At 38.0% G+C, this 12,526-nt stretch overlaps 1 protein-coding gene across 1 annotated transcript; it reads right to left on the reverse strand.

The window, feature by feature from the left end:
- Positions 1-5,744: 5,744 nt before the first annotated feature.
- LOC142642726 (F-box/kelch-repeat protein At3g23880-like) lies at positions 5,745-9,358 on the reverse strand. The gene is made up of 2 exons (XM_075817145.1): positions 8,117-9,358; positions 5,745-6,185 (listed from the first exon to the last, which is right to left on the reverse strand). The coding sequence occupies exons 1-2, from the start codon at positions 9,288-9,290 to the stop codon at positions 6,022-6,024; spliced, it is 1,338 nt and encodes a 445-aa protein (XP_075673260.1). The 5' UTR covers positions 9,291-9,358; the 3' UTR covers positions 5,745-6,021.
- Between the last annotated feature and the right edge of the window lie 3,168 nt (positions 9,359-12,526).

A 12,526-nucleotide genomic window follows, 5' to 3' on the forward strand; every position in this document is an offset into this window, starting at 1 on the left:
AAATATCAAATAGAAACTTGGTTATGCATGGTCCTCGGACCACATACCTTGTGAAAATTGATATCTTGGTGATTGTTAAACAGAACCTTAGTTATGTCGGGTCCTCAGACCTTCTACTTTGGGGAATTAACATTTTCAATACACTACTTCTAAATATCAAACAAAAACTTGATCATGCATGGTCTTCGGACCACATACCTCGTGAAAATTGATATCTTATTGATTGTTAAATAGAACCTTAGTTATGTCGGGTCCTCGGACTTTCTACTTTGGAGAAATTAACATTTCAATTCGCTATTGCTAAACGTCAAACAGAAACTTGGTCATGCATTGTCCTCGGACCAAATACCTTGTGGGAATTGATATCCTATTGACTGTTAAACAGAACTTTAGTTATGTCGGGTCCTCAGACCCTCTACTTTGGGAAAATTAGCAGAAACCATACGACATGAGTGTTGATGTGTTGATGAGCCACAGTAAGTTTGATGGATTGCTTTATGTCCCAAACTAAATGCTAAGTTCAGTTTTAGATTGTGTATTACTGTATTACATGTATTATGGTTTTGAGGCATGATTTACATATATACACCAAGTGTATGTACTTTATTTGAAGCTACTGCTAATCGAAATGTTGTAAAAACTTTAGTATTGTTGTACTGAAGGTACTTCATGTAATTTTACGGTAAGAAGAAGCGAATTATTATTGTTGTACTGAAGGTTGAAAGCCAGTTGAAAAATCAAACCTTTCAAATTTCTCATTAATTTTTGTCAATGGATACATTGGAAATAAAATTTTACAATAAAAAAGTTAAAATGAAAGTCCTAATACAAAAAAAAAAAAAAAAAAAAAAACTCATCACAAAAAGGAAAAAGGGGTCCTAAGTGGCCTGAGCCTTAAGCCTTGGTAGGAGGGTCCTGCTTGGAAGTGTTGGTAGCCCCTTTTGCTTTGCAGTCCTCCTCTGTTTGTTTTAGCTCTGCTTCGAACGAGGTCTGGACTTGTTTCCTTTTATCTCTTGCCATTGGTGGAGGAACATTGGGCTCGGCATTATGGCTCGTAGGCTTCTCGGCTCCGTCGCCTTGTTTCTTCTATTTGTCAGAACCCGCAGGTTCTTTAGGAGTTGGAATGGGCTCTAGAATCATGGATGGATGCGAATAAGGCGCTGTCTAGGGGGTACGGGCGACAGGAGGAAGCTCTTCGAGCACTTGGATGTCCTGAGGAAGCCAAATGTTCTCAGGCTTCCTCAACTCAGAAGTTGTGGAAATCCCTGCCACATTTAGAGCTTCCGCCCACACTTGTTGCAGTACTCCCGGCATAGCTCGGCGAACTCCTCTGTTAGTTGATTTTTTGTCGCTTCCACTCCTTCTTTGTAAGTAGCCTTCTTCGCGGCCTCCATGCTTTCCTTGAAGGTACGAGCCTCTTCCCTCATTCTAGCAAGCTCCTTCTTCAGGTCGGAGTTTTCTTGCTGGGCTTTGGACAAGTCCTCGTCCTTCTGACGCAGAAGCTTGCGTTGCCCCTCCACTTGGGTTCTCATCGTTTTTAGGCTGGCCTTGGCACCGTCCCTCTCCCTCTTCTACTCTGCTAATTGCTTGGTTAGGTTCTCGTTCTCCACAAGAGCTTGGCCTAGGGACTTCTCGATCTCCTGCCTGACCTCAAGTTCAGCTGCAGCTTTCTTCCGAGAGTCTTCCACCCAGTTTTTGGCAGCAAAGACTTTTTGAATGGCCTGCGTTAAGATATTAAAATAAATGCATTGTTGTTAAAGCAAATTCAAAGTACATGAAAACAATTTTTTCATTAAGGTGTAATGAAAGCAGTAAGGCGGGGGTAAACATGAGACACTCACCAAAGCCAAGTTCTTTTTGAGCGAGAGAAAAAGATGTGGTTGATTCATCTTATCTAGGGCATCCATGTCCTTTGGTAGGAGAAGAGGCCATTCCAAAGCCTCAGCAAGGTGATGAGTGTGTCCTTGCTGGAATGCCCTGATGCTAGATTGGTAGGAGATTGGGGCTCCATCTAGCTTTAGTTCGGGAGTCCAATTGGATGGTGTACGGCGTACCTCGGCCAGGTCACAGTACTCCCCACTCTCTACCGAAGAGGCATGTTCCTTACCTTAGCTTATTTTCGATTGTTGTTGTTGTTGCTTTAGTTTCTTCTGCCTCTCCATTCGGCCTCCTCGGCCTCGTTTTTCCTCTTCTTCTTAGGCTCCGGAATAGGAACCTTAGGGTCGGAGGGAGGAGGGGACGGTGGCAGAGGGGGAGGGATCTAGGACTCACCCGCGTCCTTTTTAGAGGCTTTCGTGCCCCTCTTCGACATCAACTTCCTAAGAGTGGACATATCATCTTCTTCAGATCTAGAGTCGAGCTGTGCAATTATTAAACCTTTTATGCCCGAAATTTCTGCGGGCACAAGCTCTTCGTCTGAGAGGATGACGAGTTAATCCTCTCGAGGTCTCTCAGCTTCTTCAAGGCGAAATTGGTCAATCTCCTCGTCCAACGATTGTTGCAAGGACGCAGGTTCTTCTCAGACGGCTGTTGTTTGGGAATGTGCCGAGAGAGGAATTGCTGTAATGGGACGAGAGTATAGAATGATGGAGGGGTCGTCTGGGAGTTTGTGGTCAGAAAGGAAGTCTCGTCGTGAAACGTCTATTCTTCTGCGTTGTTTGTCTCCTGCGGTGATCGCGATGTCAATCTCTTGGAAGTCGTCTAATAAAGGATCTTATCCTAATATCAGGTGAGCTGCTCTCACTTGTAGGTCTTTGCTAACAAAGACTTCGGATCAGAGACTGCGATTGAGGTCTGCGACGTTGCAAAGACTTAGGTGCGGCCGTACGTGTTGTTTATCTGTCAAAAACATCCGAGGAGACGAACATGGTTAAATCGACAATAAATATCAAAGAAAGGTGTAATAATATGCAATGTAGCAAAAAAAAAAAAAGGAAAGATAATGGGACTAAGTCACGGGTTAGGGAATCTAACTCCTATGGAGTCACACCTGGGTCTCCTCATTCGACAGGGCAGTGAGGGCCGTCAGACTAGTTTCCCGAGGCGATAAGGTAGTCGTTTTTCATGCCTTTGTTGGTTTTGGGAAGGCAGGATATGAGCCTAACTATGCTAGATCTGGATTTGAGGTAGTATCCTACACTTTTAAGCTTATGGCACTCGTACATGTAAACAACGTCGTGTCATGTGAGGTTCAGACCCATCAGCTCGTTTAAAGTATCGACACAACCTAAGACTCTAAATACATTTGGCGTGCACTGATCTGGGCATAACCTATGGTTGCGTAGGTATTCGCTAGTTACGTTTTTCATGGGGAGGGTCATCCCACTTTCTAGGAAGGCGATAATAGGAATGATAACTTTTCCCTCTCTCCTAGCGTTACCTATGGCTTCTACTGGGCAATATCTTAAATCTATGTCTTGGGGAATTTGATATTTGGCCCGAAAACCCTCCATACCGGCGTCGGTATCTACTAAACACTTAAATCTACCCATTTGGTGGGAGTGAGAATGAAATTTTAGAGAAGGGGAGGGGTCTAGATGGTGACCGAGGACAGAAGCCGAGAAGAAATGAGTAAAGGAAGTTGAAAACTTACGGGAAATAATTAGGCGATTCTTCACGAGCTTCTTGAGAGAAAAGATAGTGATTAACTCTTAGATTTGATTGATTTCTGAAAGGATGGATGGAGATACGGTTTCCTAGGCGTTTTGGCATGTGGGAGGCGGCATCAAATCAGAATTATCCCGCTCAATTTTTTAGAACGAATCGGGACCGTTGGATGCGTATCTCACGGTTGAACGTGGGGAACAAGATGTAACTTGCAGTCATTAATGCGAGTGTTCCGGGTTTCGAAGCGTCAGAGGTGATTTTAAAGGAACAAAAGGACCCCTACACGTGTGGCAGTTTGCAAAGTGTGTGGAGGGTGTGCTGTTGGTTCAAAACTCCATTTCTCTCCTCGAATGGGGGGGAAAAATGAAGTTTTGAGGGGCTATTGTGGGGGGGTAAAAATGCTTAAATGCACGTTTGGGCCTTGGGCCTGGTTTGTTGGTATAAGTCCATTCAGTCAGAGTCTTCGAGGCCCACAGGTCAGTCCGCGCTACAAGGGGCCGAAGAGTTATCCGAGGAGGAGTATCTCCTCAGACGGGCCCAGTAAAGGCCAGGGGACTTGCTAAAGGGTTTAGAGACAGAATTCTAGAAAATCTGTTGGGTAAAGGCATGATCCAAGCACCCATTAGAAGCAGGAACGTGTGAGAAATATCTGAGGAAAAAACTGCTACCACCGCATTAAAGGCCCTGCATCTACCTCCCTGGCCACATTAATTGAGAAATGACCTCTGAACAGTAGTATTCAGCCTTCCAGCTATTATTTGAAGACTTTAGGAAGGTGGTGGATGTGACAAGTATCTAGAAGGAAAATTTGTGTTACACGTGGATGAAACAAGGAAAAAGAAGAAGGATATAAGAGGACGAGAGAGGAAAGAAGGGGGGGGGGATCTCTTTTGGAAACCAAAAAATTGTAATCTTTTGCTTAGAAAAAGAAAAGATATACAAATTGTCCTCGGCTTACGTCCGATGAGAGTTTTTTGTCATATTCATCTATTACTTACATAGATTACGGCATTCTAGCCTGTTTATCAACTTTCCAATATCCCTAACCTAGGTTTCAAACTCATACTCTACAAATTTCATTGTATAAGGCTCTTTAGGCTTGAGCCCATCACTCGTTTGGATCCACATACAACTGCAATATTAGATACACTCACGTTTTAGGATTAGGATTTAAAACCTCACAACCTAGAAAACAAACGTGGAAGTGTGAAACCAAAAACTCAAAAACCCCTATCCCAAAGAAAAAAACTCAAAAACAGTTCCCATAAAAAAATATTTAAAAAAAAAAATCAAAACCGTACAACCCAACAAAAATTAACACATAAATTTTTTGACAATATTATTTGTACTCTCAAACCTCTGTGACTCTCTTCCGCTATTTCAAGGGTCTCATGGCTGCCAACAATACTACTTCATCAGCGTGGAAAAAGAACAGGGTTGATATATTGGTTTGTAACTTTTGTTTGCAATAATTTCAAAGGGGTTAAGGGTTGGTGTTTTATTTTTAAAATCACTACTAGAATCATCTTTTTTAAGAAAATCTCGAACAGAAACCTTGAAATACTCGCTTTGAATTCCAAAAGAATTGGAGATCCTAGACAGACTCTTTGTATGTATAAACTAATCCCAGCTCCCAACCCAAACACTTAACGTACCATCTTCAATCAAAAACAAAAGAAAAGCTATCTGCTACTGCTATGGCCGAGGGAAGTTTGTCTACGTCAAGGTTATTGAGGCAATATGAAGATAGACCCTTTCATCGTTTTCAGTGGTTTCAACTGGTTCAAACCACCTTTGGTGACGGATAACGGAATCATCAAAACACCAATAGAATGGTATTCCATTGAAGTCTCAGACACAGACGCAGAGCAAAAGCAAAAGCAAAAGCTCAATCCGTTTTCGGTAACAGCGGTTGAGAGATTGAGTTACTTTGCATTTTTAGACTCATCTATCTATTGTATTAGCCATTACTCTACCCTTTGTACGATCAAGTTTGGAAGTTAGACCACCGGTTGTATTGATGGTTGGCAACCTAGTCCTTCATCATCAACTGGTAGTAGAGCAGAGTGCTCCATCGAAAGATCATCTTGGATGGGAAGTTGTGTTTTTATGAACTTAGTAGCAGAAACATCTAATTCCAATGCAGAAAAACTTATGCCCATGCCATAATTTAGATAGAAATACTATTTTTACAACTATTACAAATGAAAAACAGAGCAACAAACAATTTATGTCTTAATTGTACGAAAGTAAATTGTGTTCATCCTTAAATTAAGATAATCCTTGGTCATATCAGTGGTTATATTTTTGCTAGCAAGAACAGTTCCTAGAGGCTAAGCTATAAAAAGAAGCTGCCACAAGAAAACCACCAGTGTAAAGGAAGCTAAAGAGACTGAGGAAGTTTCCAATTAATTTTTATGAAGTCGCCCTGCTGTGGCCATTGCCAACGCCACTACTGCCCAGCCCACTGCTGCTACTGCCTAGGCCACCACCGCTGCCCAAAGCACCGCCACCGCCTAGGTCATCCATGGAGCAAACATTGGAGTTCTTCTCCTCCTCCTCTCTCTCACTCTCTCTATCTGTGTAAACATTTTGAGTAATGAAAGAGGATGAGAAAAATAAGGTGCCATAAAATAGGTCAGTTGACATGGCCATCAACAAATTTTTACTGATGACATGGCTAGTGGTGTATTTTTCAACTATTAGATCTCTTATAAATCAATAGTAAGAAAAAGCTGTACCTGTTAATAATAAAAGTGCATCTTATTTTTGTGGTTTTCACGTTTTCCTCAGCACACAAGATGTTTCTTTGTGTTTGATATTTCCTCTCAATGAAGTTTTTTTATTTATCAAAAACAATAACAATACAGAAACGTTTCCTATCCTAAAATCACACATGCATATGACAAATACTTCAAATCTGTCCTACTTCATTGCAACAATAACACCTACTAATGCAATTTTTTGTTTCTTCCACTGTTAATTACAATGGATCAAGATTCCACTGTTTTAAACTTCAAAAAGGAAGCATAATTTGGGCTTGAGAACATTTGACAACAATATTCTATCTGAAATAGCTATGGAACTAAACATTACTATGCAGACCAATAAGGATAATGGGTTATTGAATGGTCCATGGCAAAAGTACTAAAGAACAAAATTGCTTAGCTATCTGAAATCCCCATTATGAGCACATTTCGGAGTTGCTAACTACAATGGTATACTCTTAAATACGTCTCGTTGCTACTTGTAACATTGATAACACCTACAATGTGCACAGAATTGCTGGATATTCTCAGCAATAATAACAAAATCTATACAAAATAAAGTAGACAGTACTCAATGAAAATTTTCCCAAACCTCAATCACACATTGGTACCCACAATTGCTTTCACCAAACATAGACACAAACAGCTAAACAATCCTCCTGCCGGTAGACATACAAAAACACATCAAAACTATTGATATTTGCAACCTCCACATTCTTTTTATTTGATAGATAAGAAACATGTATATTCAAAAAACTGCTAAATGCAAAAACGCACTAGCACAACAAAAGTACAAAAAGGAGGGAAATGCTAAGACATAACAAGAGCACTAATTACATAGAAGAAGAGAGCTAAGGAAAGCAGGAAGAGAATCACTAGAAGTGAGTCCCCAAGCCCTAGCCCAGTCAAAAAGGGAACCAGCAAAGAGAGCAAGCAGGTGGTCATCAGATTCATCCAAATCCTCAAATGTCCTTCGATTAGTTCCCTCCAAATACACCACATCAAGCACGCTGGAACTAAATTCCAAATGTGAGATGAATGCAACCTCCACATTCTCTCTAGTCCCTATTGATGTTAATTCAATTAATTGGTAGTGTATAAACTAATATTAACATTGGGTTAATAGTCATTTTCCTTCCATTTTACAGCAACCAGACAGAGGCTAAAAAATAGAATCAAACAAAATGAGACACAAAGCAAAGCCAATATTGAACAAAATCAAGTAAACAAAAAAGTTAATCATTACTAAACTTTTTGTCCAAAATCCTAACAAATGACAGTCACTACTTGGCTGCTGAGAAAGCCTAGAAAAGGAAAGAAACAAAGAAAAAAAAAGCGCAGGTGATAATTTAAACTCCAAAATTGACTTAGAAGTTAGAATTACTAGAACAGGGCCAAGGATTAGCAAAAGGGAACCCTAAGCCTAGCATTCTCTGCTCAAGCTGTAAATTTGCTTATAAGAAATGCAGACTGAAAAGAGAAAAACAAAATCAATAAGATTGACCTCAATTCAACATTTCAACTATCATTCCTCAAATGCAATTTAGCTAACTTCACCAATTCATATTGAGAGATTTCTTAAACTCAAGGATGGAAACAATTACAACCTTAGTTTCAGCATCAAAAGTACTAGCTAAAGTTATATACAAATTTAGCTATTCTAGCTAAAGTTAATTTTCACAATGATGGTGGCAAAACTGAGAGTGATATAATAGTTGAAGTTAATTTTCACATTTACTTACCCCCATCAAGTAAAACCAAGCTCTCCATTGAATTAGCTGAGAAAGCCACCCAATTAGCATCTTCAATTGCAAGAATGTTCTGATTTTGACTCTCAGGGTCAATTGAAACCAGCCCAGTGGCATTGTTAATGAGAAGTTCACCATTGTTAGTGCAGCCAAAGAAATGTTCCCACCGAACCCATTCCATTGGTATCACAAATTTTCTAGTCCAAGACTCGGGCACACCATACTCCTCCATAACCCATACGTGGCATAAGACACTCCCATTACGCACATTGCCAAGATCATGAGCAAAAATAAAATTAGCTGGCAATCCCTTGTACACTGCAAGTTTAGGTAAATTCATAGTCACTCCATCTAAGTGATTACGAGGCATCATTATCTCATGGAAGCTCTCATCGCTAATGTCAAAGGACAAAATGAATGAATAGCCGACGGTAGATGCAAAAGCATGCAGAGCTCCATTATAAAATGTAAAGGGACCCCAAACACAATAAATAGTCCCAAGTTTGGGTTCAGTCACTGCACACCCTCTTAAGGACTCCATTGATATTTCAACCTTCCTCCACGAATCCGAACTTAACGTGTAAATCTCTGCTTCAGCTTGTGATTCATTGAACATCGCATTACACACAATTCTCAGAATCTTGAAGTCGCTGTTCAGAGAATCATAAGCAAATCCAATAGCGGCTCTTTCATTATCCTTGCGATTAAAGCGAGTAGCTACAAGTTTTTTAAACATTCTAATACTTGGGTTCCACAAATAAACAATGTGGCAAAGTTCTTTCTGACGACTAGCTAGGCAGAACAAGCCATTACAGAAACCAACAATCATATACTTGTCAAAAAAAGAGGGGATTTCAAACCTAGAAACCTGGGTCAGTGTGCGGTCGTTGTTGCAAACAACCGTACACAATTCTTTGGAAGATGATGAACTATCCATTGTAGTATATAGCAAATACCCATTGTGAGTGTTTGTGGACATTGATGATTCGGATTGGTTAAGGTTGAGCTTCAAGTGTTTGGTAATGAAGATGGGGTCAGTGATGATGGAGTTACAAGATTTCGAAACGCACCTGAAACGGGTTAAGGATTTCATTGGTAGCCGAGCCAGGATGTCTTCTACGACGTCGTCCGGAACACGCTCGCGCATTGTTGTTGTAGTTTGAGACATTAGGAACGGACCAAGTTCAAGGTTTCAGGTTTTAGTTTGTGTTTTGACTTTTGAGTGCGAAAAAAAGTGAAATGAAAGGAAGGAGCTGGAGGAATATGTTTATGTGTCATAAAACGAGTCTTTTGGTAAAAATGGCTAAAAATGAAGTTTTTTGTGGTTATAGTAACTGTTCTAAGTTATTTGGAAAAATGAAGAGAGAGAGTGAATTTCGGCAATATTGTTGCTGAAATTTTAAGAAAAGTATGAGAGAGAAAAGGGAAATTGAGGAGAGAGAAATTTTGGAATTTTGGCAACAGTGTTGCTGAAATTTCTTCTGTTTAGCCCCTGCCCGAGTCAGTGAGTGCCCAATGCTCGTGCGCGAGTGCCCAAAAGGAAGCAAAAAATGTTTTGTGGCAATCTCATTGCTGAAAATGGAGGAAAAAAAAGAATTATGGCAATGGGATTGCCGAAATAGGAGGGAAAAAAAGAATTATGGCAATGGTATTGCCGAAATAGGGGGGAAAAAAGAGAAAAAAAAATTTGTGGCAATGGTATTGCCGAAATAGGGGGGAAAAAAAAGAATTGTGGCAATGTATTGCCGAAATAGGGAAAAAAAAAGAATTATGGCAATGGTATTGCCGAAATAGGGGCAAAAAAAGAAAAAAAAAAAGAATTGTGGGTATTGTGGCAATGCCATTGTCGAAAATGTGAAAAAAAAAATCAATTATAGCAATGGCATTGCCGAAATAGAAGGATTCTTATCTGCCTGAAACAAATTCAAGTTGTACATAGATTCTAAAACGTGAAAGTTATAGAAAAAAAAATGATTGATGTGACAAATGAAATTTTTGCAATACATAGATTCTTTGCTAAGAATCAAACGGTATTTGAATAAGAATCTCTGCAAAAATAATGATTGATGTAACAAAGAGAATTTATCTCAGTTTACCTCCCGTGACAAATGACTTTCTTTGTCTTTTATTTCACATCTTTGTAATAAAAGGCAAGTCCTTCCTGAAGTTTTCTCACAAAAACACTTCTACTTTTCATCTCTTTGATTGTTCAGTTTTTCTTCAATTTTGCTTTAGCGTACACAACTAAAGATTGTAAGTTTTGGATTAATGTAAGTTTTTTTTACTTTTTGCTTCAGTGATTGTGATTATTGTTGTTGTTGTTGTTTTTATTCAAATTTTAGATTAATGAATTTTTTATGGTTAGGACTACAAACATTTTTAGTATTGTTATTTTTGTTTATTTATTATTATCTAATTGTGTTTTTCTTTTTCTTTTTTTGCAAGTATCACTCTATAATTCTCACTCTTTCAGTTGGTATCACAATTATCGTAAGCATCTCAACTCTCTATCTAATTAAATTTATGTATATGTTTTGTTAATTTTGAAATTAGTTAATATTATTTATTGTTATTATTAGCATATGACCACAAATATTGTAACAAATTGTATTATTGTGATATTTTTATAATCAATTTTACTTTGTTATTATCAGTTATTACATCATTACTTGGAAAAAAATATATTGCATAATATATTTGTTGATTTATAATAAAGATATGTATGTGTATTATTTTTATTTAGTACAATAAATAGTACATTTGTGTTTCTTTTTCTTTAAAGTTTAGTTGGCATAAAAATTAATTATATGTTTTATATATGGTTATATTAATGTTATTATATTTTATTGTTGCTCTTTTGTTCTTAGAAGATATTTATGATTATCTGATTATGTTTTTTTTTTTTGCTTTCTTTCTTTTCTTGCAAGTATCACTCTATAACTCTTACATTCCTTCACTTTGTATCACAATTGTAGTAAACTTCTCAGCCCCTAATTTAATTGAAAATTATTTGCTTAGTTTGTAATTTTTTATATAGATGGTTTGTAAAAAATGTACCTTCAGATATTGTAATTTTTTAATCTCAGTATTTATATATTAAAGATACTGTGAAAACACATCTTTAGATATGGTTTAACTCATTGTAGCATTTAATGTAGGATATATTTGAAATGGAGCCTGGGTCATTCGATCATTCTCTGCTAACCCAACAACAATATCACATCTCTAATGATGCAATGGAAGGCAGTGTATGTTGCGAAATCCAAATTTATTAATATCCTAATAATATCTACAATTATTCAATTTACATGAAAATAATTTCAACATTAGCAATATAACATTATACATTTTTTTTTAAAAAATTCAGGTTTCCACGTTACGAGTGCAACCCCAACGGTTTGCATCCCCCCAGCAATTAGGTGAGCGTATCACCCCATATTTGCATCAATGTAAACTATATCGTGTTACCCGCCTACCACATATAGATATTGACTAAAGTCTTATCACTTCTTTAGTGGAGCGGTGACAATCTAAAACTCATACATTTCACCTACCTAATTGTGAAATGTCGATCACTCTACAAGATATAGCAATCATTACAGGATTGCCTATTGATGGCAATGTAGTGCGCGGACCCACTAATATGGAATGGGAACCAGTTTGTCAGAATTTACTTGGAGTGACATCACCTAAAACTGCATTGACATATGGTAGCCTTAAAATAACATGGGTTAGGAATACATTCTTAAACCTATTGGAGGGTGCCAATGTTGTAACAACCCAACAGTATGCTAGGGCATACATGTTCTAAGTTTTGGCTTTACTATTTGGAAATAAGAGCCAAAATAATTTGCATTGCTGCTTTCTCAAGCTGTTAGCGAACTTTGGTGTAGCTAGGCAATATAGCTGGGGTAGTGCCACACTTGCTTTGCTTTATAAAGAGTTGTATACTGCTTCTATTAAAAAAAGTACGGAGGTTACAGGTCCAGTTTTCATATTACAATTATGGGCATGAGAGCATCTTCCATATCTGACCCCAATTTCAATAATTATAATAAATTTAAATGGTGACGATCCATACGGTTGCAGGTATAATATTTACTTTTTATTTCTATACAATATTGTATACTGTAGCGTTTATCCTTAATACTTCCAAACCCTAAAATCAGTAGCAATCATTAATTGTGTATAGGTGGGATACCAGGAGAACGTATACTCACACACCAACGCATGTTCTACTTGCGTACCGTTCTAATCATGACACACATAATAAGAATCAGGTAATATATGTTGTCACAATGTATCAATGATTAATTTACTAGTTATATTATTGTCTTGATCGATTATAACATAGTTATTGTAATTAAAATCGCAGGTTGTTTGGACACCATATGATAATTATTT

Source organism: Castanea sativa, chromosome 7, assembly GCF_040712315.1.
Source record: "Castanea sativa cultivar Marrone di Chiusa Pesio chromosome 7, ASM4071231v1".
Classification (NCBI taxonomy): domain Eukaryota; kingdom Viridiplantae; phylum Streptophyta; class Magnoliopsida; order Fagales; family Fagaceae; genus Castanea; species Castanea sativa.

What these genes read in the sequence shown, in the direction of transcription:
- LOC142642726 (XM_075817145.1), bottom strand. Translation starts at nt 9,290, where the DNA reads ATGTCTCAAACTACAACAACAATGCGCGAGCGTGTTCCGGACGACGTC. An exon ending in CTTGGTTTTACTTGATGGGG is followed by an intron (nt 6,186 to 8,116) that starts GTAAGTAAATGT and finishes ATGTTTACACAG; the next exon opens with ATAGAGAGAGTGAGAGAGAG.